Below are 27,943 nucleotides of genomic sequence, written 5' to 3'. Positions count from 1 at the left end.
TACCCAGTGTGTATTGTATGGGATTATGCTTGTCAAGGTACTGTCAACAAGGATAGTGTCCATCTCCTCCACACTGTCCTTGATCCTGCAGCCAAATCCCTCCATGAGTGAGAACATGTGTGGATTAGCCATTTGTTTCGAGCTTGACGGCATATCTCACCAGTGTGTCACTGAGAGCTCAGTGGAGCTTGTGCAGTTTGGATTCCTGAGATGTAACCTACAGAGTCAGGTTTGCTTTTAACATGCCAACATTGTTTGATTTCCTCAATAGAGTCTCATTGAGACATGAAATTGGAGTCAGCTGTGGGAATGTCCTATTGCATCTGGAAAACAGTCTAATCTGTCATCCCTCTAATGATCAATCCTCTCCAAAGTAGTTTGGGGAAACAACGCGAGGAGTTTTGCTTGCTCAGAGCGGTGCGCGGCGCTTCACGCGACCCTGTCGTGTTTGCTTCTCCTCCACGCTACAGTGACTTAATTTGATCAAAAATGTATTAACGACTCGTCAGTACAGCAAGAGATTTTTACATATTGATACAATTAGCCCCCTGCTGTGAGCGAGCACGCGGTGCCACCCCTCGGCTTCACCAGTACCGAGTCGACTCCATCTCAATGACGATTCTCCTTGGTGACTGTTGCCATGTGACACCATGGCGACAGGGGCTCTGGCAACAACAGAGACTCGAGAAACTGCTGCCTGAGACCAAATAACCTGGAGCCCACCACATTTGACTCTCTGTGGAGAAAGAATTAGTAATTAATGGAAGGATTCCAGCCATGCAAGGGTGTTGTAAGCGGGGGGTTGAACTTGAAATGATTAAAGTATGAAAATGTGTTCTTGATTATGTCCAGATAATGTCGTCATTTTTGTATCGATAATTATTTAAATAGCAAATGACTTATTCTGGTTAGTGTTTACTTGTTTGTTTGTTAATCAGACAAAACTGAGCATGTAGTACATGTATGTCATGTATATCTATAAATTGATCGGTGTCCAGCTCTGTTGGGACCAGTATATTAATTTTGACAAGTGTCCAATGGTTTGAGAGAGAGCACATGGCTACTTACAGAACACGGTATGCTGGCCCTGCAGGATTTGACCACAGTGGACCTCCACAGTTGAAGTGCGCTAGCGGTGAAGGTAGAGAGACACGGCATTAGAGATTGGCATGTGATGGATGCTGGATCTTCACACTCCATCCATCCATCCGTCGGACTTGTCATGTCTCTCAGCTTCTTGGCCTGGCAGACTGACAGATTCAGATCTGACTTGATTTAAAGAATAAGTTAACCTTTACGATGTAAAAATCTTGGGATTGTCTAGGTGCATTTCATTTTAATGCATTATCAGGTGGTAGTTTAGGGAATAGACGCAAGCTACAAAGACGGTGGTGTGATTTATGCTTTGTTTTTACATTGTTTTATGTAGTCCCATACCGGATTGACATGTGTTTAGAGGTTGTAGTCACCACATTATATATTACTTGTAGTCGTACATGTTTGTGAGTCTGGTAGTATCAAAGTTTTTGCCACAAACTGTTTTGTTTTGCTGTCCTTTTTCTCAGAGATCTAATCCAAATTTCACTTTCATTTGTTTTAGAGGCAATTTGCATAATCTGATCAAGATATAAGAAATGTCACTCTTTTTATTACATCAATCAATTCATTAAAAACAAAAGATGCTCTCAGACATCCAGTTCTCGTTGCACAATATAAAAAAAAAAATCTCTCATTACAACAAAAGCCAATAATGGTGTAGTTTTAAAAGACATAAAAGTTATTACTGCATCTTCTGTCAGTTGTTAGAAGGAGCTTTTAAACAATTCTGTTGCATTAGCATAATAGCGGGGGGAAAAAAAGAGCATGGGCCTGTTTCTTTAGCCAGCATTTTTACGGAGAAATCCATTTGTACTAATAAAAGACGATTACGCTTATGAGTTGCCAGATGGAAAAAATTGACCTATCAATTACTGAAGTCAGAGTTAACAACTGGAGTCTCAAACGGTTGGATATTTTTTTTATCACATCTGTTTGAATTAAATGCTGCCTGTTCCGTCACATTCCCTTTGGATTTTCATTTAGAGACACAAACACAATAGTCGAACCAGCTTTGAATAGGACGACTATCAGTTGAACGGTTGTTAAACATCTCCTCTTTCGTGTTAAGGTAAGTGGCTCACCCCTGGGATATTTGCCGGGAAATTATACTCACTGATCAGATTCTGTGGGCTGTGTTCGGGGAGCTGACTGCACTAGCCTCGGGTTGCATGGCGAACACTAACCCCCTTGCCTCATTCCCCTAATTGTGAGTGACAGCCAATATTGTGGAAGACCGCCGTTGCACGAGGCCCACGATAGGATTTGCATTGGATTTTTGAGAATTGTCAAAGTGGACTGCGAGGTATCTGGGAGAAGTGGATCTGACGTTGCCAATTAACTTTAAAGGGAGGAGTGTACTGAGGCGGGTGTGCGGATTTGCATAATCTTCTTAGTTGAGGCAAAATGTCTAAAAACGACGAGCCAAACCACGTCTGACCCTCTTGATGAAGAGTTCAGAGGTCAGGCTGACACAGGTTGGGCCCCCCATGTAGCAGCATAGAGAGGGAAGTTTTTTATTGCTCACTTGAAGCCCCTTTTTGATTTGGTTTATTTCAGCCAACTATATATGATCACAGATTATATTAAAGATAGAAGACAGGGATGACTTGTGGTAAAATCTAGCTAATTTGAAACAGAAGTTGTGGTAACACCCCCCAAATACACGCGTCTGAAGGTACCATCCCTTATCGGTACTTTAATAATTACATGCAGATATATTTCAGTGTTTTCCAGTAGTAATATTGTAGGAGAAAAATAGCACATGATGAGTATGTGAGGATAGCGGGCCCACCAATACGAGTCTTTACGGTGAATAATCAAAGGCCTGTCAGCTGAATAGGAACTGGTGCGGTGGATGAGAGAGCAAAAATTTTAGTGATGAATAGCAGAAATTAAGATAAGCACTTTGGTTTTATCGTTTGTTGTTCTCACCCAGAATGTTTCACTGCTGTAAAAAGAGCCAACTTGCACAATTCAACAACCCCCAACACCACCACATCAAACAGCCCCTTCACCTCCCCAAACTTCCTCAGCCTGCATCGAGAGAATATATCCACCTCAATTACCACAGTAATTAACCAAAAAACAGTGTGTGTGCGTGTATCTACGCCCAGGGAAGTATTCATGCAGCACGAACAGATTAATTAGGACATTTAACTTCATTTCTAATACAACAAAATTAATCCCATAAAATATGAAGGATCTCGGGAGGAGGTGCCTGTCAGCATCGGACGCCTCTCCCCTGTTTGCCATAATCTATTAAAACCTTGCTTTTATCTCACCTCTCCCTGTCATACTTTATGGATTTTTTCATAAACACGGCCCATACTTCATAAATGTCTCAATTTTCTAGTCTATTAACATTACTTTAAAAGCGCTTGATAAAAGAGGAGGGCATGCGTGAAATAATGCACCAATAACACGAAACGCTGGAGGCTAGAACAGTAGGGGCGGCTCTCTGGCGTGCGCACTCAGACAATGCGAGGGATGTTATCAACTTTAATAAAAGAACAAATGATCGCTTCCAACCAAGGAGGAGGGGAGATGAGGCACGGAGGAAGGGGTGGGGCCAGGAGGAGAACAGTTGTTGAGTAATTGAGTCGATGAAAAATTGGGTCTTGCAAGCTCCGCGGTGTGAGCAGTCATGAGAGTGAAGGCTACTCAAAACTACAGCGCACTTCAGCACGTGTAGTCACTCGCCCTAAGTTACAGTGCAGGATGTTAACACAGATTTGTTTTTGTTTTCATTTCACTGCAGGCACAAGTAGAATAGGGCTGGCTGTTTCCTCTCCTGAAAGCCTGAATTCTGGGCAATGAGTTGAACCTTTTGTCTGCAGATAGTCAGAACATGTTTTGACTGACAGTCGAGCTTCACCTCAGAGCCTTTCCCCAGCGAGCTTTGATTCAGTTCCTGTCTCTGAAGATCACTGGAGTCTGTCTCTGTAGGCTTTACTCATCCTACCCAAACACCGGGGTCAACTGTCTTCACTTGAACCGGACACAGACGAAACACGCTGATCAAACCTGGGAAGACCTTCGCACAATGGCATGTTGGCTGTATGCCCCGAGGCCAGGTCTTACTGAGACACACACACACACACACACACAGACACGCACACACACCTGTGTGCTCTTTGTGGTCGGCCCTGGCTGGTTGGGTCATTAAAATGAGTCACAGTTGACTCACCGTAACACACTCTGTGACTCGAAGAAAATTCGGTGACGCGCAAATACATGACGGTGTATGCAAAGGTTAACAAAACAGGCAATACACCTGCAGGCCTGTATACCGATGACATGTATGTATACAAGTCTTATATCCTCCCCCCTCCTCTAATACAGCTCCACATCTCAAGATGTATGATCTGCACCGACACAGGGTCATGGCTCCATGCTGGGACAGTGCTGAAGCTATTGGACGGGGGCAGAGAAACTTTGCCTCATGCATGTGAGAGGTCAAATCAGGCCCCCTTTTTAATCTGATGAGCTGGCAGTTTTATGTGGAAGTGGTAGATAGCAGCAGAGGTAATTATGTACCTTCCAGTGCTGTACCCCTTGCCCCCCCCCCCCCCTCTCCTGCCGTGACCTCAACGAGGCTGACCGGCCACGGCAGTGGTCATTTTTCAGGAGTCGTTGAATTCTTTGTTACATTATCCTGCGCCGTTGCCGCCGCTACTGCTATTGCAGCACCACGTGGGTATCAGGCTGGTATCAGCTTGTACCAGGCGAGGACAGGGGAAGGACTGGATCTGTCAGAGTGCATCGGCTCTCAGGCGGTCGCCTACGCCGGTGCTGCGCCTCTGCCCTGGCCCCTGCCACACGCCCACTCATTAATGGGCCCGGCCCTGACAACTGATCCTAATTGCCTTTGAACAGCTCTTCATGTATTATTGGTGCCTGACTGCCTTGGTTCATGTCAACAAGCCATGGGAAGCAGAGACAGGATAGCCCACCGCCGCCGCCGCCATCCCACCGCCCTGCTCGCATACATGCACAACATGTACACATAATAATTGATGTGGAGAGACGGGGATATGATGGATATGCTATGCATATGAATAAATGATATGTAAATGAGTAATGAATAAATTCTAAAAATATGTATCTATGTACACACACACACACACACACACACACACATACACACACAGAGAAAAGCCACAGTAGACAGGTCTGATGTGACTAGTGAAAGGTGGGTCTTTCACCAAAATTTGTAAAAATAAAAATAAAGAACCACCACAAAAAAACACATCATTGTTTTTTGACTATATAATTGATCATGACCATTTTATTTGATAGAAGCCTTTTGAGAGAAAATGCATGTAAGCGATAGCGTGTGTGTGTGTGTGTGTGTGTGTGTGTGTGTGTGTGTGTGTGTGTGTGTGTGTGTGTGTGTGTCTGTGTCTGAGTGCGTGCGTGTTTGTTTGCTTCTCACTTTGTCACTGCTGATGAGCAGCGGAGGGGTGAATGGTTCAGAGACATCAGGAAGGCATCTGAATAGCGTCATGTAAAGATCCCACCACTGCAGATATCTGCCAAGACACTTGCACTGTTACAATCGCAATCACAAATGCTCAGTCAAAACACATCAATTATTTGTAGTCCCATGTGTGAATTATTACCCCATATCCAACTATTTACTTCCCATCTCGCCCCTCTATTTGAATTCTGGAGAGAAAACAAAAGGAAAGATGGGTTGCCTTGGCTTTTTATATGCAGAATGAAATAACTGGATACCAGATGCATAGATAAAAAGCATAGCAGCGTGTCCTGTCCACTCCCATCACTGTCGGAGAGGGGAGAGACGTATGACCATCCCATTACTATGGTAACTAGCCACTATATTCAGAGCTGCCCGGGTGTGTTTCTTCCCCCTGCAGTGACGAGAGGGCATAGCTAACAGGACCTACACACACACGCGCACACACACACACACACACACACACAGTGAAGCACACAAAAACACACAGATAGGGAGGGTCTGGAATATGCTCCTTGTGAAATAAACACGTGGCAAATACAGACAGACCAACTCATGGGCCAGCGCCCACACGTGCTAATGTGGTGACATGCAAAAACTAAGACGGAACAGCATTAGGAAATGTAACCCCCCCAACCTAGGCAACGTATTACTCTTACCAAGAATCTTTTATCCAAAAGAGCACACACAATTATTAGAGTAATCTAGCAGTAACAAAAAAAAGAATGAAAAAGACAGCATTATGCTTTCGTAGTTTGGATGTGTATCAAACACTTTTGAAAAAAAAAATTGGCTTCCATTTTATTAATAGAATATTTTGTTTGCATAAAACAACGTTAGTAATCGGCTTCACCTACCGATTGCTCCGCACAGCACTGTGCTGCCGACTTTTTGTATTTTAGGAAACTGTTATTATAGATAATTTTCTATAATTATAATGCTGTCTTATGTTTCCGCAGCTGCATGAGTTGCAAGCATTAAAAGTGGCAGTGAGTGCCTCTGGGTTCCAAATGGTTAATACATCCACATGCAACAGTGTGCTAGCGTTTGCCACTTCTATCCTCATTTATTAAGGGCTACAGATTCAGGAGAGACTTGAGTGTTTACATTCCTTTTTACCTTCGGCCACTTGCTTCAGTGTAAATTTCACATGGAGTAATTCTTCTGAGTAGTAACTTTTAACCTGGGTCATTCCTTTTTCAAATGCCATTGTCATCATAGCATGCGTTACTGAGGTAAAAAACAGATGAATTATATACAGCCTCCAGTTTTTTGTTTTACTGCAGCCATACCTTATACGATCACTTTTGATGTAGATTTATTATTAATATTATAGATTTATTATGTGAGGGAATGTCATGCCCCGCGAGTCTAGGTAATGTAGTGATGTTGAGATGTTCAAGTATAGAGTTCATTGAGTGTAATACAGTGTACACAATATTTTCCACATGTCAAAATTTATTGAGTTGCACTGACAATTTTTAAAAAAATATTTTCTTCTTATTTTCAAGTCAACCCGATATTGGGTTTTATCAGTTTGCTATAATGAGAATATTATTATCCTTGGTACGTCTTTTCAGTCGAATAAGACTTAATCATTCCAAAGTAGATATGCAGAGTATTTCCTAGATATATAATCTTTTTCAGATTTTAAAAAAACTATTAATCTGTTTATTAACACTTTTCAGGGAAATTGGATCTTTTTTTATTCACTGATGAAAAAATAAATACAGATCATGTTGTAGATGTTGCAATGAAATCCCCAAACATTTCATGTAATATCTCTATATTATACTATTCCTACCGTTTCAGCTATACATCTGGAATTCAGAAGCAGCATTTTTATGCAAGCATTTTGAAAACATTTTGAACAAAAACAAATTGGAAAAGTAAAATGCGGGGAGACTTCGGTGCTGTCCAGCCAGCCTGCCCATGGATTGAGTGGACTCGTATGTGCAGGGTTACTGATGCTCAGCTTCCCTTTTAATGCAGTCATACTGCCATCTGTTGAGGTGATGAGGAACTACATTTCATTTTGCTGTTGCTGTCTGTTTTTTTTTTATCTATTTGTGAATACGATACTACATGCAAGCAACAGGACGGGGAAGAATGTGTTTGTGTGTGTGTGTGTGTGTGTGTGTGTGTGTGTCTCTGTGTGTATAGTTCACTCTGGATCAGCAACTTCATGTCACCGGGTCACGGGCTGGTTTATTTTCGACATTCACACGATCTAATCCAGAGTCGACACTTTTGCTGTGCTCCAATCCTTCGTATCACACACAGACTTACTTCACTTCAGCACGAGTGACAGTTGCACTGCAATGGTTGCGCCACAGCACTTTGTTTTGACATAATTCTTTTGTGCCCAGGTTAAGTTAGTGTGTCTATTACCAGCCAGACTAAGAGACGCAGCTTCAAATAAAAAGAAAAAATGTGAAAAGACAGAAGAGACGAGATGGTCACAGCTGGGAAGGGAGAAAGAACGGGGGTTGAGTGTTGCAGTTTCAACATCATTCAATCAGACAACATGCCCCTCAGCTGAAACAGCGAGACCCTCCCGATTCTCTCGAATTAGGGAGATTAGCAGGAAAGCACATAATGCAGGATGATGGAATTTGTCATAATTTGCATTGTCCTGGAAAGATTCGGTTTGATAGAGCGATGCATGGAGGGGCTTGTCATGTCCCACGGGCAGGTCATAGAGGAAGCTTGGCAGAAATGATTTTTGCGATATGTGCATCAGTCGTAAAAGCCTCACAACCAATTTGTCAAAAGATTTGAGGTCGGGACAGTTGAAGGCAGCAGGGCATTTTGCCTAACGGAATGAAAAACCATGCCCCTCCGTCACTCTCCATCCACAGCCGGGCTCTGGTGTGGCACAGTACTCCAGAGCGGCAGACAATTTTGTAAACATCAGCTTTGAGTATTTGTTGTTCTTATTTCTTCGCTTTAACATCATCATAGCAACAGCAGATTTACACAGGAACAACAAGGCAACCAGGCCCACATTTTTATCAAATCCACCTTTATGATGTTGTCAAAAATAATTTCTAATGATGCTGGAAAAAATGTATTTATTTATTAGTTTTACCGATTATTCAGATGTGTCCCTTAGCATCCAGCAGTCAGGCTCCCCTGACCTTGGTCATTGTACTGAGCGGCAGATCCCGGCAGATCCCTGCCCAACATTAAGTTGACCAGAGCTGACGTGACAGTGTTACTCTTCCACACGGTTCAGTGTCTATGGAATGGGCATGGCGAGGGCAGACATCACAGGCACAATAGAAAAATAGACATAAGCGTACAGAAGGTGGGGGTTGGGGTAAGGCCAGGGTCCCTGGATCAGACTTGACCACACGTTGCCTCAACAATGGCTCATTGTAGTTGCACAATCGTGATTATTCCTTTAAATTTGTCAGCATAATAACGGTGTCTTTTGAACATACATTTATGTAGTTTAAAAAAAAAAGAAGTTCCGTTTTAGTCCTGAGAGAAGGCACTCTGAAATATGCTATACTTCTTTGTGCACCTCCATACGACTATTTATGTCGCCGTTTAAGTAACACTGATTTTGTGTGACAGTTGAGCATACAAGGGTTAGGCTCAAACTGAAGCACAAACAGGAAGAAAAAAATAGAGATAGTAGAAGGGGGAAAAAAAGGGATGGAATAAAAAAAAGGCAAATATCTCCCTCCCCCTTCCAAAGATGCCTTAAATGAGAAGCCTAACATGGGGAGAGATTCTGTAGAGGGGGAGAGAGGTTGTGGTTCTCCTGAAAGGTTTGTATTTGTAGAAATGAGGTGTCAGAAGAGGCAGGATTTCCTCAGGGCGCAGCACAACATGAGCCCATCTCTTATCATTTCCCACTCCCAGACGTGATCTGCTTTGAATGCACTAATGCTGAAAGAGCCCCACAGACTTGAAGCCAGTTCGAGATGAAATCACTGCACACAGCCCTGACAAAGTGCCATCCAGCACACAAGGATTAAACAGTCGCTGCATATCAAATCCCCAACAAAACGCAGAAATAATATATGCACTTAAATACATCGAACAAAACTTCAACCTCCGTTTTTTTTTTTTTTATCCCTCCATTTTGAACCGTCTTGAGCGGTTTGCCAACCCTAAAATATTTAAGAAAAGAAAAGAAAGAAAAAGAGTTAGGAAATTTGTCACATATTTTAGGAATGTTCCATCAGAGATTTAAAGTGAAAGAAATGCGTCCCATTTAATTATAGTTTATGTATGAAATTAAGTTCTCGACTTAAAAACAGCATCCTGGGTTTGGATGTGGCCTTGTCACACACGTCTTGCTCCCCTAACATTCAAAAATAATTCAAAAATTAAGTTTTTGCTGTGAGTTTGAAAGCCTTGTAGAAGTGCCGTGAAAATGTACTCAAAAGACCCCGCTCCATGGTGCGGCTGTAAACAACTCTCTAAAGATGTAAACTGTTAAAATATCTCACTTTAACATAATGGTTCCAGGATTTTTGTAAATATGACAAATAGCTTTCATTTTTACCTTGAAAGTAAAATACTAATGGGTTTAGCAGATTACTCTGTTAATAATCTATACTATATTTGTATAGTTTTGCTCATTCACACATTTTCCTGCCGCATTCTCCCATGGGCTCGCTGGGACATTTTCCTGAAATTTTTACGCAGGGGGCGGGCAGGAAACGTTCCGGAAATATGTCTGGACCCAACATTTGGGAATGTTTGCGTTCTCACATACTGCCTCTTCCGGAAAAGTTCAGGAAAATGTCCGGACTTCAGAGCATGTCTGAAAGCAGCTTCGGTGAATGATTGGGGAAAAAAAGTCACAAAAAAGGCTGAAGGACCAATTGAATGACCACGAAAGTGAGAGTGAATGACTTAGACAATGACCGAGAGAGAGTCTGTGATTAATGCTGACTAGGAGAATTACAGACAGAGAGAGAGAGACAGAGCGTGTGACTGCATGAGTGACAAAGAATGACCCGAAATATATGTGACTGAGAGACTACCAGTGTAAGGAGTTCACACAAAGGACATAATGGCGGATATACATATGGCAATATACCTACATCTACCAACCATGGGAATGCAGCATGAACTGATGCACTGATCAGTGTTACACCGATGCCGGACCAAAATATTTTAAGGTCGGCAGCGCAGATGGATGACGCACGACGATGATGTTTTACTCTAAGTCCAGTTCCACTCTTCTCTGTCACACCTCGACTTGCTGCCGTTTGGTTTTACGATTTTGTTAAAATTGTGTCACTTCAGACTCTCTGCAAACTGACTTGAATCATGTCCAGTGTGCTCCACATTCAGTCATATTACAACTCATGTAAAGAAAGCTATTTTTGCAAAACAACACTAAACTTAAAGATTTGTTAATGGGTTACAAGGAATCTCAAAACATGGACGTAAGGGTAAAAGGCAGAAGTAACATAAGTTGACATTTTGATGCTATTTAACAGCAATTTGTTGCCATGGAGGAACATCACCACAACAGGACACATCACTAATACTAGTTGCATTTTGCATGTAATTACCCATCCCTGTAGCTGATACTGTACTGCCATTACCCCTTTAGCTTGGTTACATGTGTCCTTGCATAAGGGAAAAGTTACACCCTATTAATATAACCTTTTTTACACGTTTTGTACTATCATTTTCCTGTTTAAATTATGCATGAGGTCTCAATGGGGAGAAATGTGACCATTAGCATATCTGATAGGACCGGTGGAGCCGTTTTCCACCTCTCTCTGTCCTTGGAACCAGGCAGGAAAAACCTGACTGTTCGTCAATACCAGGTCATTTTATCCAGGCCTAGCCCAGTTCATCTGTGCCATTCCAAGGCTCTGCTAATGGCACTTGGAGACGTCCTCGACACGATGGGGGCCCAGAGGGCTCTAACACCAATGTGAATATAGTCTAGCACTGTCTGGTCATCTCTGGGAGCTCTTTGACAAAAAAAAAAAATGCAATTAGAAACACCTCAGACACACCAGCCTGAAATGAGACACCGTTAAGGGCTGGGAGCGGACACAGGCCAGCGCTTCCTGGGTACATTTACATATATGTCTTGACTGCAGCTCACAGAGATGGACAGAGAATGTCTTTGAGGTTGGTAGGTGACCTTTTGGTATGTCATCGGATTTATTAGAAAAACGATGGTGTTTTAGCCATGAAATAAAGGTCGATGAAGCATAAAGGCAAAAAAACAGCTTGGTTAGTATAAAAATAGAATAGATGATTGGGAGCGTGTTTCGCTCAGAGACTGTTGTTTTGAAGTTTCTGTCAAAGTCGATTATTTTTATTACCAGGACTGGGTGAAAACTTGTGTTATTGTTGATTGTGTCTCCATCTTGATGCATATCGTGAATTTCTCAGAAGACATTGTTGTTCACGGTTTTCATGTTGAAAGTAATGGGTTTTATTCTGAAATAAACACAAATCTGACACATGAAAAAAAAAGACTGATTAATCTGAAATCATCTTGAAAACATAACTCAAATATCAAATATTGTCATTAAGATAACAGCTTCATCATCATCATCTTCTACCTCTGATTAAAAAACTGATCTCAGATATAATTAGATTAGTCTATTAATAAAAGATAACATATGAAGAAGAAACACTTTGAATCATAAAACCTTATATCAAATATTATTAAGAAACAGAAGAATAGAAATAAACCAACACGGACATGCAATATTGATTCACCATGAGACTGCGCGTCGTCCCTTTTCTCTGTGGGCCATTTAGACTGCTAAGGTTAGCATTTGAAAAATACTTACCTTGTTATAGAAAGTTTAATGTCATATGCAGTTGTTTGACCCTTATGAATATTAAAGGATCCCATCTCCAGCCTATTAAAAATGCATGTGGCATTGTGGTTGTTGATCACGTTTAGAACGCCCATGCAAATTGGACTGTCTTTCCTGTCAAAGCCTAAGATGAATAATGTAGTTGTGTTGTATATTCAGGGACACACCATTGACAGTCAATTAACAAGTTTGATTGGTGTGTGAACTCATTCTTTTGAACTGTTAATTTTATGTAAATAGTATTCGCTCTCCCCTTCTCCACTGTCTCTCCCCCATCCAGGTTCACTACAGAAAGATGTGCCCCCACCGCCGCAAACCCCCAAATCCCCAATTCCACCTCCCACTAAGAGTAACCAGAGTGGGTTCCTTAATAATTGATCATCACACACCTGCTTGGTGGAAGCTATGGGAGTCTGCCTTTAACAGTCAAGGGGCCCCGCGCTCGCCCCTTTTGATATTCAAATCGACAAATGGTAGCCGACCTTTGTGAATTCCAAATGGAGCCAGCTCTTTTCATTGGGACAAGCTTGTTAAAAGATTATGGCCCTGCGTCCAACCTGATGGAGCTCTTCTTTGTTGGAGTGGATATGATGGCATTTGATGGCTCATAAGTGAAATGCCAATGCCAATTTGTTGTTGATGCGTCGGAATCTGGATCTCGTGTGAGGCGGACATTGTACCGCGGGCTCTAGGGCAGATCAGGCTTGCAGGTAAACGGTGCGGTGATTGATCCGACTGGTTGAAAGCAAGCCTTATCTCCTCCCTTTCTTCCTCCTCCTCACTCACTCGTAACCCTGTTCCTCGTCTTCACTCCATCTCTCGTCTCCCGCACTGTCCCGGTAATTTGGAGCGGCGGAGATGGAAGCTGAAGATTCCTCACGGTTGACAGGTGAACCCAGGAGCTGGGGATCACGACACACCCATCCGACTAAAAAACCCTCGGAAATAGCCACGATCATGTCCACCCTCTAGCATCGCGTTGCTAACACCTTGTTCCGCTTCTGTCCCATCAGAGACAGATTTAAGGCCAAAATGTTCTCTATGCAGTTCCTCCTTTGAATGGGTTGTGTCAAATCCTGCCACCATCTGTGTCAGTTTCGACGAAACACTCAAATTGAACCGGGCGAAACAAACGGTGTGTTTAAAAAATAGTTGGAGAAGAAGTTTGGTTTTTGCGGCTGCTAAATCGTAACTAATATCTATATTCCGCTTTAACCCCTGGTAATCTCACTGTGAAACACGATGCCCCACACCGTGTCTCTGCTAATTAGCAAAGTATCATGTCTCGGGCCATGTATCCATTGATTCTGGCCGCCTTGATCCTCCCTGGACATCTGCATGAGCTCCAGGGTCCCTGCACAGGCCAGCGATTATCAACACGCCAGCGGCATCTGTTTGCATTGACCAGCAGATAGTGTCCGGCACTAATGCCCTCCAAGCTCAAACACTGGTGAGCTCCAGGGTCTCTAAAGACCTGACCTCCGTAATGTCACTCCTCATCCCAACTCGCCTCTCTGCATTAAACAGATAGATTTTTTTTCCTCAGGTTTCATTATTCAACAAGCTTGAGGTATTTAACAGAGAATTGAGCTTATTATCACCCGGTTAATTATGCTCATAAATAACATGGAGGCCAACAAGATGCATTAACAGGCTTCTAGCGGAATACCTGCTTGTTTTATAACTGTGAAATTAAAATAGTTGGTGATAAGATGCCGAAGAATGGGAGAGGCGGAACCTGCTAATTAATGCACTGCCACAAACATATGATTATAATTAATGTTAATTTGATTGTAGCACCTCACTAATGAACATTGTTCTTTCTTTTTTTCATTAAACTAAGTTTGGAGTTTCGTGACTCGTTTCTTACCTTTAGCTTTCTGATTGAATAGCAAATCAGTGTTCAAGTTTATAATTGCCTATTTAAACATTCTTATTTTTAACGTTCTAAGTTAATACACGTGTGCAGAGGAGTTCTGCATTTAGTTGAAATTGAAATTGAAGGAATAAATCATCCGGTCTTGATAATGTAATGCAAAATAAATCAACACACAACAGTAAACGTTCTCATGATCATTTTTTATTTCAGATTTGATACCTTATATTGATATTCATGACTCAGATTCACTGTTCTTTGGATTAAAAGGAAGAATTTACCCTTTTCCTTTGTATTGCTTTTGTTCAGCGTAGCATCAGAATACTCCAAAGACCAAAGAATAATCCAAAGCGTTTTAAAAAAAGAAGCTATAATTCAGTGTCAAGCAATTAATTAATTCAGTAAAGAGATTATTGCCATTATCTTGTCATAACTGCAGTCCAGATTTTGTTTTTTTAATCTCAACACCTACATGATGGATAGGCACAACGTTTATTACAGATTTACGTAATGAGTTGGTGATACCCTAACGTTTCATCTAACATCACCAAGAGGTTGACATTTGTGGTTGTACTGAGTCCTCTGCAGCTCAATGCAGGCAAACGCCTCTAGATTGGCCATAGACGTGGTCTTGTTTTCACCATAACAAAGCCAACAGTCACATTCACACTGTGTTGCCCTCCTCTGTTCTTTCCTCCAGGTAGATGAGTCAGTTTTCTGTGCGGGCCAAATTGCTTTGGTCCCATGTACCATGCAGCTGATGAAGGCCGGCGCCCGGATGCAGGCCCACTTGTCGTTCAGCCACATGAAGAAGGTTCTGGAGGCTGTGATCAGCGGCTTGACTTTGGCTCATGTTGTCCAGGCTCACTGCTACACCACAAGACATCAAGACATCCCCGTCATCAGAGCCGTCTGGGAGAGCATGCTGACGGCCGCGGAGCAGGAGAAGGTCAGCCAGCGTGGAGTGAGATTTTTTGTTTACGAAATATATGCGAGCCGCGTCTGGCTGTTTTATTATAGATGCAGAGGAAATATTGATCTTACACATGATATGATATTACACCCACGTCGGATGAACACATGTTTAATGGATTCAAAGGCAGTGGGATCCATGCTTTAATTAATAAGTAAAAGAAGAGAAACTTATGTGGTACCCAAGTTATTCAGAGAGGCCTTTCAGATTTTGTGTTGTTGTGAAATAAGGGAAAGTTCCTTGCCCTTCTCATCCCCCTCGAGACCCAAGCCGCTGCGACTGATATTTACCAGCGAGTGCGCTCATGAAAAGTTGATGATGTGGGAAACGCTGGTGTCTTTGATAGTGTGGAGCTTGGCACAGAAGCAGATGTCTTCCTCAGAGCCTCCCTAATCCTTTGCCCCCACACACCGTTTTGGAGCTCCGTTCAACTCTCCAAGCAGCTTATCCCCCCTCTCCAACCCTCTTTCCTGCCACCTCCCTCCACTCCGTCGCCCCGGCTTACAACCCCGGCTTCCATGCGAATAAACAGGGGCACCAGTCTCCCATGGCAGCCCCTCTCCTCCCACAGTAATCTGTCTCGCCACGGGAGCAGGGCCTAAGGGAGAACGTCAGGAGCCCACCTCCAACATGTGGCTCTGTGCGCTGGTGAACGGCGTTAAAGACTGCAGAGTGGATGTCAACTTTGTGTCGCTTCCTCCAAAGCAAAGCAGTATATAAAAATTCCAAATGTGAAATATTAATGCCAGCGATCCTATTCTCAAAGCTTTCAAATGTTAGATATTCATTTCAAAATTCCATTTAAATACATATACAGTTCTGAATGTCTAAGTCAGGAGCTGGTATCTATTTGTTAAGTTATATTCATAACATATTTTTCCTCCCTGCAACTCACAGTAAAGTAGAAAGCGTAAAAGTGCTGACAGTACAGAACTGTTCAGATTCAGGAACAGGACTAACTTAGGGCAAAGTTTTGGGGGGGTGAAAAAAGAGGCTTGTGTCAGAGGTCGCTGAAGATGGTCAAACTCGCCCATCTGTTGTGCTTCCATGTGGTTTGTCAGAAGAATCAAAAAATTCCAAATGCTTGACCCAGGATTTCTACTTGGTGACCACGTTTAACTTTTCAAAAAGCTTTAAATTGAAGTGGCTCTGACTGGCGGCTCAGGGGTTTTCACCTATAAACAGAACCGAGCTGGTTTAGGCGACATACCCAACCTCAGTCACTCTCTTTTACTTCAAGAGCAGATGCATAAGGTCCAGCAGAAGATAGATAAGAAGTGCAAAGTGTGGTCTGGGGATAGACTGTTTCATCCTAACTGGTGAGAAGCTCTCACGGACCCTGGGGTGGGGATTACACAAAGCACTGGTGCTCATCTGAACTGACTGTGATCACAATGTTTAACTCTGATAACATGACTCCCACAGAGAACAGTACTGACTTGGTGGGAGTACATCTAGAACCTAACACCTAATTTATAAAGCCTTTTTGAGAACTGAAACAGATAAAAAAAAAAAAAGGGCAAACACTACCTAGGAATATAATTATGCTAGGAAGTAATGTGATGTTATATGTCGCTGCTAATGCTAATGTGTTATATAATGTAATTATGTGAGTAATTTCAATAACTTAATAATTGTTATTCTGAATTTTTTTTAAACTGAACAAAAAACCTCTATAGTGTTAAAAATGTAACACTTATATATTAAATAATACTTTTTTTAAATCAAATCTTAAACTGTCTTTAACCAAAAAAAAGCAGTTACGTAGTTAATGTTGGTAAATGCATCATATAAAAAATTGATTTAGAGTCAGTTTGTTGCTTGATAAGACATGAAATTGCCAATTTACACTTGTCTCAAAATGTTTCCTGCTAACATTTGGGCTTTTAAAGAAAAACCACGGGCACAATTTTTATTATCAGGTTCAGTTATGGACATAGAATGAAATATAAATGCTGGCTTATGTAGCCTTATACTCCTATGTACATATATGTGGCGTACTGTACTTGTCAGTGTATTTCCATCGACCAAACCGGTGGAGTGCACGTTTATGATGGAAACACCAGTGCTTGGCGTGTCTCTGAAGCCGTGGAGCCATGCTGTTGTTGTGCGTTGATAATTTATCTAATCAGGTGGATGAAGAAGCTTGCAGGGTTAATTGGGAGCACACTGGAGTCTCTACAAGTGTGAAATTGCATTTACGGTGCATTAAGCCACAAAGAGCCTGTTTGTCTTTGTGCGCGCGACGGGTTCGATGAACAGGGAGATGTTGATGTGATAAGTCAATAAATGTTAAACAGACGTCCCTTTGTATGGCAATAACAGCCTCTCAAAATATGTCAAAAAGTTAAAATAATATTGTTAAGCTGGCTAAAATGCTTTTTATTGAGGCTTAAAATACTTGTTATTCATACACAGGTTTTTATAATGTGAAAAAGATTCTTATTTTTTTAATGATTGGCATGGTTGACATTTTTGCAATTGAAATTATTAGTAAGGTGTTTGATATGTGGACATTTTCTTCACCGAATAACACAGTAAACCCTCTCAGCGTTGTTTTCCTCCTGCTTACGTGGGACTTTTGAAGCTGCTTTGGCCTTGGCCATGGCTGTTGTGTTTTTTTTTAATTGTGTCATTCTTTAACTTTTGCCCAACCCGCCGACTGGACCCTGTGTGTTTCATTCACACAAACAGTCTGATGAGCTCCGGAGTGGAAGCTTGAGAAGTGAGAGAGTGAACGAGGGAGTGCATGGGAAGGGATATTGCGGCGGACTGACAGCACTACAGTAAGTGCCGAGACATAGAGCCACATGCTGAAGGTGTCCCGCTGGGCAGGAAATGTAGGGGAACTGGCTAAGCAGTGCAGTCCCATCAGCTCCCCGCTGTTCCTCGCCTTTACACCACTTCCTTATTACCGTGTTTACCGTTCGGCTTTCACGCCTCTCAGCCATCCTACCCCGCCGCACGCTCCGGGCGCGCGGACGCGAGTTAGAGGGGGGAAAGCGGGGAGAAAGAAAACAAACACGAGGAGAGGCAGGTCACACCCCATCAGCGTGCAGAGCTGAGCCAAGCAGATTTAGACTTCATGCGTTTACCTGCTGCCTGCGGAGTGAGAAAGCGCTGGGGGAATGGCTGCGTGCCCTGGAACCGGAGTGAAATGAAGTAATGAGATGGATTGTGTTAAGTGGTTGGTGAGCGGAACGGAACCACACACACACACACACACACACACACACACACACACACACACACACACACTCTCTCTCACTCACACTGCCACCGTCCTGCCCTCCGAACTTGCCACTCCAGCACTCAGCTCCACCGTATATCAAAGTTTGTGTTTTATTACTTAATTAAATAAATGATCTCTGGTCAGGTAAGGATATCAGCCAGTGTTTTTCCCTCTCACTCTCTCTCTCCGCTTGGCAGGGAAACGCCGTAATGGAGCTCTGACCACACCGCCGTCCTACAACGTCTGGCTTGTCAGAAACACGCACACACACACACACACACACACACACACACACACACACACACACACACACACACACACACACGCACAATAATGCACCTTTAGTAAGTTCCACAGAACTGCAGGACAATCTTCCCACCTAATGCAACGTTTTGGTGGAGACATTAATAAAGGAACAAACGCGTACTGATGTAACCTTGTCCGACAGCTCTGGCAAAAAAAAAAACAGTCAGCAACTGCGCTGTGACAACAAAGTCCTGCCAGAGGCTGGAGCAGAGTGCTCCAAGTCCCCTGATCTCCTCGCGGACAGTCACTTGGGTGAAGTGCCTCGGCAGCCAAGGCCTGCAGGGTGGCCTTTAAGCCTGGCTGAGCAAGACCCCCTGTCCTGTCACTTCTCCCCCCCCCCCCCGGTTGCCCGCTCTCCGTTCCATGTTCAATCGCTATTGACAAGTGCACGAGCCGTTCCCTCTAGGAGAATACCTAGCCAGTGCCAGAAGTGCTAATATAACATTTATCAAAGCACGGGCCACGTATGTGTGCTGTCACATTTGTCTGACATGCTAAGAGGCCCGCGCTGACATTGGCCATTGTTCCCCGCTCTGGTGATTGTTATTGTCGATCACCGCGAGCTCGACTCTCGACAGAATCAGCAGAGTAAAGAAATCTCAACCCGCACCTCTGCGCACATACTCATTCAGGACACTTACTTTCTTCTGTTTTTTTGAACTCCAATTCTTTCACTCTCCAAGGCGGGACGTTAGCCGCCGATACACAATTAAGCGCTTGCTCAAGTTTAATCTAATGGTAAGTGTTGCTTCGGTGAATCAGGCGGACCGGGTCGAGACGAGCCGTCTGTTGAAGGGACAAAGAGGCCGTCATCTGCTCTTGTCAATGATTTCTCTCCTCTTTTTTTTTTTCTTTTTTTTTTGCGAGTGAATATCAAAATAAAATGCAAGTAACCTGTTATTATTCTGCACTTACGAAGTGGGGTGTAAGTGGATGAAAATTGATCCAGCAAACTGAAAAGGGGGTTAAGTGTTTTTGCCCCATCGACTCCAACTGAAACGATGGTTACATAAAACACTCGTTTCTCTCCCATTAGCAGATGAAGCCACAGCCAAGTGTTATTAGAGGGCCACATTGTAGAACTGCTCCAAGACATTTTGTTACTGCTAATGGCGCTCAGTCCGGAGGAGAGAAAAAATAACGAGATTTTTCGGCTCTCTGGATAAAATTGAGACAGTTTTTCGACTAAATGTGCGCGGTGAAACTGCCACAACATGTTCTGAATGATCTTCTCAGAAAGGTGAGAAGTCGTCTTGAATGGGATCTGTCACATCAGCGTTTGAGTGTGTGTGTGTGTCTACGGCGACTGTAGGCACTATGGATTCTCTCAGAATTGTTTGTACACCGCACAATCTCACGTTAATTGATGGCCTGTCAGTCTTGTCAAGTAAAAAGCCCGTCCCAGTCCGGCGTGGTAGAATTGTTACGATGCGCTTTGCAGCGATCTTTAATGTGTTTGTGGTGTGTATCGCAGCGGGAGGACCATACATTTGATTGTGTATAATTAACCTGCCGGTTCATTTGAATACCGTCCTTCTGCATTGCAGGATTTGTTGTGGGAGCCTGAGATCGGACCTGCTCCACTGTTGGTCGCCGTGGTGCCTGCCCTACCCAAGGGGGCAGCTGTTGAGCTTCACGTAACTGCGGTTCAGGACGATTACACCAAGAGGACTTCCTGTCACATGACCGCGGGGGCGGCGCGCGGGTCCATAGAGTGCTACACTCTAATGTCCGCTGACAGGTGCAGCGCGTCCCTCTCCCTGTCCCTGGCCGCGCCCGGTGGTGACGACCCGGAGGCGAAGGACGCGACAGAGAAGGTCGCTGCTACCTTCAAGAGAGCCATGGAGGAGATGGACGCTGAGCTGGTGCCACTGTGTGCCCGGGTGTTTTACAAGTGTGGCCACTCGCTGGCAAAGCAGATCGTCGGAGGTATGTCCCCATCATCTCACTCGAGACACTACGCACAGATCAAATATTTACACCCATCAAGATCCTGCTGCTCTGTTAAAGGCAACACTTCTGAGATTCACTGCTCTCGCGAGTTAAGCTTCACATCGCTGTATTAATGAAAACATAGTGACAGCCCATCTCTCTCTCTCTCCCTCTCTTCAAAGAAAGTTTGAGCTGACACCGGTTAAGTAAACTCCATAAAGTATTCTAGAAAGCAGCCTCTCCGGAGGATCCTCACTCCTTCCTGTGTTTAATTATTGTAAGTCATTTGCTGTGTCTGCACTGTGTACAGTAACCCGAGCAGCTGGCAGTCTTTTGTCATCATTACACTTTTATACGCCACCGTCAACCACTCCCGGGATTCTGAGTTCTCATCAAGACATATGCGGAGTGGAATTTGTTCTATCCTGAGAGATGTTCTCTCGGAGGGAAAAGGGCGACGAGCACATCGATCACACTGGCCCCGTTGTCAGGTCGTCGCTGAAGCAGTCAATTAACATTTTTGAATCCGTGCCAAACTAGCCATCTTACTGTCATTTTTAGCCTCGACTCAACTCATCTTCCGGACGACGTGAGGTTGTGGTTAACAGTGATGAATGGGCAAACGTTTGATGTGTTAAGAATGTGCGTTGATATGTTTGACAGAACAACAGTGCTATTTGTTTTGTGACATAATTATGTAATTATGATTCAGCATTGTTTCATGATACATGATGCTTGTCGTTCATTTTTTCTATCATTATCCAAAAAAGAAGAGTTGGTGGATTTAGCAGGGAGGAATATATTATTAAAATGCCACAAAAGTTAATTTTATATGTCAAATTATAATATTAATAATACAATGTTTGTTTGTTTTTCTAATGGAAACAATTGACTATGTTGATGGGTCATTGGTTATCTGGAGCAAAACCAATCTAGATCTTTGCCCTTGTCATGTTTGTGTCTTAGATTATAGGCCGCACAGGCTGCTTCCCTAAAACCATTTACTGACTCATCATTGAGCTGGAATCTGCTACCTTACTCTGCACGCACAGCCGAGCCCTGGAAGCTTAACCCACAGGGGGTTTTTTATGGGTCACAGCCGATGCTCATCGGGTGATGAATCCAAAAAGTCAAAGGAAGAAAAGTAACACCTCTGGCGCTAGCCCCGCGCAACTGCTGCTGTCAGCGGGCAGACAGACAACAACGCCGCGGCAAAATGTGACTGCACACCCCCTCCTTCAGTTACTTGCGTTAGGATTCACAGCTGAAAGACATGACATATGCTCCAAATGAAACCTTTAAACATCCTGTCTCAACTTGTTACTTACGATAGAGAGGTTCCCTCGAAGATAGGCCCTCGCAGCTCAACCGAAACCCTCTACTTTTCAGAGACGGAGCTCAATAATGTTATTGATAATCCATTATTTTACAGAGAAAAGTTTGAAATTGAATGCGTTTGAAACCATTTACTTCTAAATATTCAAAACGCAAAGTTACCTCCAACACAAAACGTGCCTGTCGGTTGTGTGGCATTGTTCCAACAAATAGCCTAATGGGAGTAAAGGTTTTTACTGTCAACATCACTAGTGATGTCAGCCTATCATCAAAGGGGTTATGTCTTAAACATGGGATAAGGTCTCAAGAACCTCTTATCCCAAATACTGCACAGTACTTCCTCGGGTCCTCAGAAGTACATCTGCCAAGTTTGAAGTCAATTGGATGGACGGGCGGTTGTCGAGAAAAAATCAAAGGACAGGTCGACGGGCCAACCTTGATTGCAAACAGTTACCTATTTACACATTCAGCGAGTTTGGCGCAACATTCGTACTATCACGCTGTATTGAAGAAGATACTAGAGATTTAGAACTTGAACTCCTTAGGAAAATGTTAACTGAAGTTATTGATGACGTGAGAAGTAGCGTCATATTCTCATAGACTTACTATAAAAACGCCGGACTTCTCCTTGCAACCAGTGGAGTCGCCCTCTGCTGGTCATTCAAGGGCAAAAACAGGCTCCACCTTAGAGGCATTGTCAAGCTCTGTAGAGGCGAGGGGAACTGCAGAGTTTGTGGGTTTGTTGACATGAGCGACCCCCTTTCGCATACAAATAGTCATGTGATTTGTCGTTCATATCAAGTTATTGATAATAGCTACTGTGAGGGGAACATGGTTCTCTGCGGCTCCCCTGCACACATCCAGCCCCTCGACCTCTCTGCTCATTCTCCGTTTGACCAAATGAGCAATTTTCATGAGCCAGCACTTGCTAATTGCCACCTTGTTTGCCGGTTAATTTGACCAGTTTGGGAGTCAGTGTAGCACAACTAAAAACCACTGGCTTTGGGCCTTGGCCGCTGCTTAAAAGCACCATGAGCCCAGGAGGCATTGGCAATGCCACTCCCCCCTTCCTCTCCTTTATGCTACTGAAACCCCTTCTCCTATTCACGTAGGCTTAGTGCATTTATATATTAAGTTCCAAACAAAAATGGCTGTGTGAAACATGAAAGGGTGTCGCGGGCGTTGTTTGTATTGGGTGTGTTTTGAAAACACCGAGATTCATCAGAATAATGGCTGGTCCTCTTGGGTAGGTGGTTTAGTTCCATCCCATTGCTAATGTGATGGCTTTTGATTCTTCCAGCCTCTGTCCACTGGGCCTCTCAATGGGGCTCCACGGGGGGGTGAGACCAGGGGATGGGGATTGTGTGTGTAATGGGAAGTGCTCATCGGATTTTTTTGTGATTTTTACAGAAAAACTGTATAGGGATCGGAGCAAAGCAGTTTGTGTAATTACTCTCTATTAACGCTCAAAGACAAAAAAAAAAAAATCCTCAAAATTGCACGGTCGCTCAAGTCACCTTCACCTCCCCCCTCGTCTCTCTCATCCATGCATAAGCAGGCGTGTCTGTGCACACGGACGTTGAAAGAGACTCTCAAAAGAGACAGAGCGCAATTATTTCCTATCTGTGAGTACAAAGATTAAAACATCCGGACATAAAACGGGCTCAGTGCGCGAGGTGCGATGAAAGGGTGCGTTTCTTCTCATAATAAAACCATCCCCTCGTCTGTGATTTTCTCCGGCTCGCGCAGTTGTCGGCGAGCCATCTCCAGAGGATCCCGCTTCCCGGGGTGCATCACATGCTCTAATAACACATATTTAGGCTTTAATGCCCGCTAAAAATTTCCCGTGTTCAGTGGGAGCATTTTTAAGCCTTTGTGCATATTAGCTAATTAGTGTGTGTGGGCTCTTTGTACGGATGTTTGGCATGCTGCGTGCGCCTGAAATGAAAGAGCATGAGGCTTATTAAATAGTACTGAGCTGCTCGAAAACCTCTGTCCTGATTTCCACTTTCTACAAGTTCACATAGATGTCAGACAGCAGCACTGGAGCGCTAGTTATTAAAACAACTTGTTTGTGTTTCCCTGCCGAGACTCGAGATGACTGGTCAGGAATGAGGACTTTACATGCATCGTATTAGACAGACGTCATTAGTTAAAATCCAGGATGCCACAGAATGTTCCGGAGATTTTGGTTCTGTCGTGAACACGTACTGACTCGGACCACCTCCAATGTCTGGACGCAGTTTTGCGCTAGTTCATGTCTGAAATCGTCACGTTTCTAATGGCGCTAGTGCAACTATGACACAGCACGCTTTCACAGATGTGTAACTCCGTTATGGTCGCGCCGAGTCACGGGGACCACACCCGAGTCCCACCTCCCAACGTGCTGTTATCAGAAGATCATAGGAGGAGACAGTCAACCATGAGACAGGAACACTTGTGACCAATTAGTTCACAGAGCAGAGGAGGGAAGAGGCAACATCCCAGCGGGCCGTTGCTAAATAGACGGGCTGTCATCAAGACTGGGCTCTGAGACGTTCAATGAATTCTCACATGCCCACTGTCCATCTGTAAGCCGGCCGCACGCACGCACGCACGCACGCACGCACGCACACACACACACACACACACACACACACCTCTCAGCTGCAGTAAGGCCGAGCAGTAGTCCCAACACAGCTTCATAACATCCCAGCACAACGGGAGCAGAGGATCCATTCCACTAGATCCCCCCCAACAAGCTGCTCAGTTGTCCAAGAGGGCATGGCAGGGTTGCCACCCCCCTCTCTTTTTTTCCCCCACTCAGTGTCAGTGGGTGTTTGCTTGTATATGTGTAAGTTTGGGAGGGGTAGCTTAGAGTTCTTGCTGACCATATGTCTGCACCGCAGGAGGTAGAATGGGGGGGGGTTGCAATCTGCCAAGGATGTAAGAATGCCAATAATTTGTAAATAGGCCCATGTTCCCCCGGTCGAAGGGTTAAGTGCAGCCTCTGTCCTGGGACTTCCCCAGCGGGACGGCTATATGAGAACCTAGTGTCCAACTGCAGTTAAAATTCTCATGAAACTAACAACTTGCTCTTCTTTTGCCCCTCGCCCCCTCATTTCCCTCTAAATCTCTACCTGCCAGGACTTGAAGGAAGATTGAGAAGCTCCCTGGACGAGTCCAGTCCGTGCGTGGCCCTCGTCCCCGTCCTGGACTTGCCTGACTCCCAGATCCTCCACCTGTCCTGCTGGCTCAGTTTATAGAAACACAGCCAGTGTCAACAACCAGACTCCGGTCATCCACAGCACTGGAATTCAGTGGCGCTTCTTTCCGGTGGAGCGGCTCTGGCGGCCCAACACCTGATGACTTACAACGGGACACCAGCGGCTGTGGAAAGGAAATAACTGCTCGTTAATGCCGAATGTTTGTCCCCGCTGATTGTTGAAATGCAAAGCTTGTGCCTGTCTCCAAGTGGTTTTGTTGGTGCGCGGATTTGAGTAAGTGTTAATTCCACCTCGCACCCCAGAACTTTGGCCGATAATCCACTGTGTCCTCCGCTGGAATTGCCGACGGCAGCAGCTGTTGTTCTGCCTCGGAGTTGAGACTCATGGACCCTCCATAACCTAAGCCTGCATACCAGAGGACAAGAGGCCATAGTCCACAAAAGGAGACAGTAGCAGTGTCTCGTTCCATGAGGCGATAAACTGTATCCCCCCCCAAATCCTACTGTTTCTGGTGGAATTTCTCTTTGCACGCTCACTAACACCCCCCATAAAGGCCCAGCGCCACCATTGACACCATCTGTTCAGTTGTAAACCTATAGATTTACTGTGTGTCTGGCTGGTAGCTCTGTGTAATAATGTGTGTGGATGAATGGCCCGTGTTTCTCCCTCTCATGGTCCATGGGATTCAAGGTGTGTTATTATTGTGTAATGGGCAATCAGCGCCAAGCACCTGAAAAGATTAAGCCTCTTTATGTTTTGTATTGATTCTAAGGCAGCCTGGTTAATGGGAGAGAGAGACGCTACCACACAGCTGCAGGGCAGGTGTGTGTTCTGCGCGCGTGTGTGTGTGTGTGTTTGTTGGGAAGGGGGTGTCAGTGTGACTATGTGGGAAGAAAATAACACTATTAACCATTGCTCCTGGAACATTTCTTTTTCTCAAAGATCATGAACCATATTGATGAGTTGGAATGCATCTTCACTCGGGCTATTCTCCTCTTCGTGCTCGTGATGGCGGGAGGGTGGAGTGGGCTATTGATCTTCACCCGCCGCAGTATTGTTCTGATTGTTGTTATCAAAAATTGAACAATAGAGGCGGCCAATGCAGCCCGAAGAATTTTATTGAGGGTTGAAAAAAAACAACACAAACAAGCAATTATTTATGAGAGTGAGCGAGCAAGTCAATGCCCCATAAATATACAGTGTGTTAATGTTCATGCGTTAGTTTTTGTTTTTTTTAAGTTCCCCAGCGGGGGGAGATTCAGATTTTGTTTCTTTAACAATGCAGCTGTCAAATCAGAAATAAGATATGAGCATTTCTTTTTTAATTTAGGACTTGTACTATGCATTTGTATACCCCAATAAATAAAATTTACAAATGTTTGTTTATATTGCAACAGTTTAAATAAATGTATCTGTTCAACAGTCACAAATTTGGCAGTGACACACGCAGACACGTTTTGTCAATTTCCTTGGTTTATGAAATATCAGAAAGTGTGTGAATAAATCCCATGGCAAGTTTTGCCAAACACTGCGCCGTTATAAAGATGTTGAGGGGTCTTCACTGATGAACAAAGAAGATTGAAGACTGAAAAGTGACCCATCAGCCTGTGGGAATATGTTTTGATTGTTTCGTAAGCATTAAATGTCATTGATAAAATTCACACTTGCACAACGTTTCTCCCTTTTTGTCAATGGCGGAACGGAAGTTCAATTACAGGAAATACACAAAAGTATGTGAGAACCAACAAAAAACACAAGATTCCATCATTTCAGTAACACGGAGGATCTCTGTCGCCAAAATTCAGTGCATCATCACCAGTTGTCAATCACACTGTAAACATGACACGCTGTCTTTCAGTGGGCATGTTTTCATACAAACACAGGCAGAGCCACCAGTATATCATCACACCCCTCATCAAAGCCAACATGGTGGCCTATGGCAGACGCGGTTGTTTGTGTCCTCACCACCGTGTTTCCTCACAAAATGAGACGAGACAGGGTGACATTTGGTTTCTCTCGTGCGTTTTGTCAAATGTACAGTTTCAAAACCGAGCTGACCTGCAACCGCTCGGCAAACAAACTGGCTGCCGCGGTTTAACATTGTCCTTTGTGTGCCGCGCACCAGCCTGCGGCCCTTGTCATTGTGGCCTTGTACATGGACTTTAACTCTGTGTTTCTTCCTCCAGGCTAACCAGGCTGATGTGTGTGTGTGTGTGTGTGTGTGTGTGTGTGTGTGTGTGTGTGTGTGTGTGTGTGTGTGTGTGTGTGTGTGTGTGTGTGTGTGTGTGTGTGTGTGTGTGTGTGTGTGTGTGTGTGTGTGTGTGTGTGTGTGTGTGTGCGTGCGTGCGTGCGTGCGTGCGTGCGTGCGTGCGTGACTCGCTTTCCCCACAGCAGTGGGCTACAGTAGGGAATGTGGCTCAGAGAGCAACATGGCTGCACCACAGCCCTCCTGACACTGTGGTTTGCCTCGGTCACTGTGGATTTGTTTGTTGTTCTTTGTTTAATGCCATCATGTTTCACAATGTTATTATTCTATTCTTCCAACATACTGTCAAAGTGTGTATTTCTGGTCACAGCACTGGCTTCATGAAACTGAATAGCTGAACCAGCTATTGCATGCTATTGAGTGGTGTCTGCTGCCCTCTCGTGGTCAACATAAACACTGACATTTAAAAGCATCAGAG

At 44.0% G+C, this 27,943-nt stretch overlaps 1 protein-coding gene across 5 annotated transcripts in view; it reads left to right on the top strand.

The window, feature by feature from the left end:
* The window catches only part of dph6 (diphthamine biosynthesis 6), a 55,750-nt gene extending 28,830 nt beyond the window's left edge, over nt 1-26,920 (top strand). For all 5 annotated transcript variants that reach the window (XM_035610673.2, XM_035610675.2, XM_035610674.2 and 2 more), the window contains 3 exons: nt 14,976-15,224; nt 20,334-20,715; nt 25,180-26,920. In XM_035610673.2, coding sequence (XP_035466566.2) covers nt 14,976-15,224; nt 20,334-20,715; nt 25,180-25,298 — 750 coding nt within the window. In that variant the 3' untranslated portion in view covers nt 25,299-26,920. The remainder of the gene's footprint in view (nt 1-14,975; nt 15,225-20,333; nt 20,716-25,179) is intronic.
* The last annotated feature ends 1,023 nt before the right edge of the window (nt 26,921-27,943 follow it).

Source organism: Scophthalmus maximus, chromosome 15, assembly GCF_022379125.1.
Source record: "Scophthalmus maximus strain ysfricsl-2021 chromosome 15, ASM2237912v1, whole genome shotgun sequence".
Taxonomy (NCBI): domain Eukaryota; kingdom Metazoa; phylum Chordata; class Actinopteri; order Pleuronectiformes; family Scophthalmidae; genus Scophthalmus; species Scophthalmus maximus.
The sequence above is the reverse complement of the archived record's forward strand: the minus strand, read 5'-3'. Positions and strand labels throughout refer to the sequence as shown.